The 3408-nt window shown below is 42.5% G+C and overlaps 1 protein-coding gene across 4 annotated transcripts in view; it reads left to right on the top strand.

The window, feature by feature from the left end:
- Positions 1-212: 212 nt before the first annotated feature.
- The window catches only part of GABPB2 (GA binding protein transcription factor subunit beta 2), a 35954-nt gene continuing 32758 nt past the window's right edge, over positions 213-3408 (top strand). Inside the window, exon 1 of one of the 4 annotated variants that reach the window (XM_017546326.2) lies at positions 213-802. In XM_017546326.2, coding sequence (XP_017401815.1) covers positions 635-802 — 168 coding nt within the window. In that variant the 5' untranslated portion in view covers positions 213-634. The remainder of the gene's footprint in view (positions 803-3408) is intronic. The other 3 variants (XM_017546324.2, XM_017546327.2, XM_017546323.2) reach the window with 3 other exon arrangements.

The following is a 3408-nucleotide window of genomic DNA, read 5'->3' as shown; positions in this document are numbered from 1 at the left end:
TTATTATTATTTTGGAGATGGGGATTTTACCCTATTGCCCAGGCTGGAGTGCAGTGGTGCGATGTCAGCTCACTGCAATCTCCACCTCCCAGGCTCAAGAGATCCTCTCACCTCAGCCTCCCCAGTAGCTGGGACCACAGGCACATACTACCATACCTGGCTAATGTTTTGAATTTTTTGTGGAGATGGGGTTTCACCCTGTTGCCCAGGCTTGTCTCAAACTCTTGAGCTGAAGCTTTTCTAATTTTTTAAAGCCTAAACAGACTTATTTTTCTTCTTTCCCTTTCCGAAGATATTATCTGCACTTATGCCTATTTTTTCAGGCACTTGTCTTTCTGTTAATAATGCAACAAAATCTGTTCTTTCTCTCTTCCTCTTCCATCTGTCTAATTTCTCAGCGTCCTTAGAGGACCCACGCATTGAAACCCACTCGTCTGTCAGCAGTTAGGAGAATTTGAGAAATGTTTTTCCCTTTGATATTCCTTAAATGGGATCTAGATTTGAGTATGTAATCTCTATGGAAATCCTCTGTATTTGATGATGGGATGTTGCACCTGTGCTACTATAACCACTGTGTATTAAAAAAAAAAATGCTTTTCTGTGACAGAATGGTGCAGATGTGAATGCCAAGGACATGCTGAAGATGACAGCTTTACACTGGGCCACAGAGCGCCACCATCGAGATGTCGTAGAGTTACTTATCAAATATGGAGCTGATGTCCATGCTTTCAGCAAATTTGATAAATCTGCCTTTGACATAGCTCTGGAGAAAAACAGTGCTGAGATTTTGGTCATCCTCCAGGTGTGGTTCTTTTTATACTCTTTTATACTCTCCAGCTTATACTTCAATTGAAGTTAAGGATTTTTTTTGTAGGAATTGAATCAAAACTTAATTTTTCCTATCTTCTTAAAATAGTACTTCTAATATGTCTCAATCTTGTGATTCAGTGTCATTAGTATCTTTAAAATACACGTGTATGCCAGGCACAGTAGCACATGCCTGTAATCCCAGCACTTTGGGAGGCCAAGGCAGGTGGATCATGAGGTCAGGAGTTCGAGACCAGCTTGACCAACATAGTGAAACCTCACCTCTACTAAAAATACAAAAAATTAGTTGGATGTGGTGGCTCATGCCTGTAATCGCAGCTACTTGGGAGGCTGAGGCAAGAGAATTGCCTGAACCCAGGAGGCGGAGGTTGCAGTGAGCTACGATTGCACCACTGCACACCATCCCCAGCGACAATGTGAGACTCTGTCTCAGAAAAAAAAAAAAAAGAGGAAGAAAAGGCCAGGCGAGGCGGCTCATGCCTGTAATCCCAGCACTTTGAGAGACCAAGGCAGGCGGATCACCTGAGGTTGAGAATTCTAGACCAACCTAACATGGAGAAACCCCATCTCTACTAAAAATACACAAATTAGCTGGGCATGGTGGTACATGCCTGTAATCCCAGCTACTTGGGAGGCTGAGGCAGGAGAATCACTTGAACCTGGGAGGTGGATATTGCAGTTAGCCGAAATCACACCATTGCACTCCAGCCTGGCCAACGAGAGCGAGACGCCATCTCAAAAAAAAAGACAGAACAAAAGCAAAAAAAATACATATATATGTGTGTGTGTATATATATATATATATATTCTATAAAGCCCTGAATTATTCATGGTGATTAAAGACCCATGTTGTGGCTAGTACTAAAAATGTTTATTTGTCTTTAGAATGTTTTTTTCTCCATGAAAATTTCCTTTTCTAATTAAACTTGACTTGGGAAAATATTAAAAGCTACTCTATGTTTTCTGAATATTCATCAACTGATGTGAGACAGTATATAGATGCTCCCTGATAGGATTACATTGGATGCAGATGTAACCCCATAATAAGTCAGATCACTTTCACACCATGGCAAAGCTGGAAAACTGTTGAACCCCTTTATAAATTGGGGACCATCTATGAAGCTCTAAAGCATATTGAGTGACAAGGAAACCACTTCAGAATTTAAAATTAACTGTAATGATTTTGTCCTGTTTTGTTTTGTTTTGTTTTGTTTTGTTTTTTGTGTGGCAGAGTCTCACTCTTTTGCCCAGGTTGGAGTACAGTGGCATGATCTCAACTCACTGCAGCCTTGATTTCCTGGGTTCAAGGGATTCTTCCACCTTAGCCTCCCAAGCAGCTGGGACAACAGGTGCACACCACCATGCCCAGCTTATTATTATTATTATTATTATTTTTGAGATGGAGTCTTGCTTTGTTGCCCAGGCTGGAGTGCAGTGGCAAGATCTTGACTTAGGGCAACCTCTGCATCCTGGGTTTAAGCGATTCTCCTGTGTCAGCCTCCCGAGTAGCTTGGACTACAGGCTCATGCCACCATACCCAGCTAATTTTTGTATTCTTAGTAGAGACAGGGTCTCACTATGTTGGCCAGACTGGTCTCAAACTCCTGACCTCATGATCTGTCTGCCTCAGCCTCCCAAAGTGCTGAGATTACAGGTGCATACCACTGTGCCTGGCCTGTCCGTTAATTTCTTAAAACAGGGAACAATAGGACAGGGAATATAAAAATTAATAGGACATGGGCCAGGCGCGGTGGCTCACACCTATAATCCCAGCACTTTGGGAGGCCGAGGCAGGTGGATCACCTGAGGTCAGCAGTTGGACCAGCCTGTCCAATATGGTGAAACCCTGTCTCTACTAAAACTACAAAAACAATGAGCCAGGCATGGTGGCACGCACTTGTATTCCCAGCTACTCAGGAAGCTGAGGCAGGAGAGTCACTTGAACCTGGAGGCAGAGATTACGGTGAGCTGAGATGACACCATTGCACTCCAGCATGGCAGACAAGAGCGAGACTGAGTGTTTAAAAAAAAAAAAAAAGGGACATGAAGTGTTCACAGCATGATAAAAATTAAGACAGGAAATAAAATATTTAACTGCATGTTAAATAGATAACTTATAAGTGCTATGGGAGCACAAAGAAGGGAATAGTAGAATTTGAACTGAATATTGAAGTAGGCAGAGAAGTGAGAAAACTGTATTCTAGGCTAGAAAAAGAGCAAATCAAAGACAGGTGTGAAAGAACGTGGAATGTTCAAGAAAAAGCAGTTGAGTGATGAGAGAATGGGCAAAGGAAGTAGAGTTTGGGAGTGGCAGATGCTAAGCTTGAAAGTTAGGCTGGATTCTGAACATAGAGGTGTTACACAGCATGCGCAGGAGTTTGAATTGTCATGTGGGTGATGGATTTGGATAGAAGTTTTTAAATAGAGGACTGATATGATTAAATTTATTATAAAAAGATGATTCTGGCCGGGCGTGGTGGCTCACGCCTATAATCCTAGCACTTTGGAAGGCTGAGGTGGGTGGATCACCCGAGGTCAGGAGTTCAAGACCAGCCTGGCCATCATGGTGAAACCCCATCT

The sequence above is a fragment of the Cebus imitator genome, unplaced genomic scaffold (assembly GCF_001604975.1).
Source record: "Cebus imitator isolate Cc_AM_T3 unplaced genomic scaffold, Cebus_imitator-1.0 Scaffold188, whole genome shotgun sequence".
Lineage (NCBI taxonomy): Eukaryota > Metazoa > Chordata > Mammalia > Primates > Cebidae > Cebus > Cebus imitator.
Note: the sequence above shows the minus strand (reverse complement) of the source record. Positions and strands in the feature narration are given on the sequence as shown.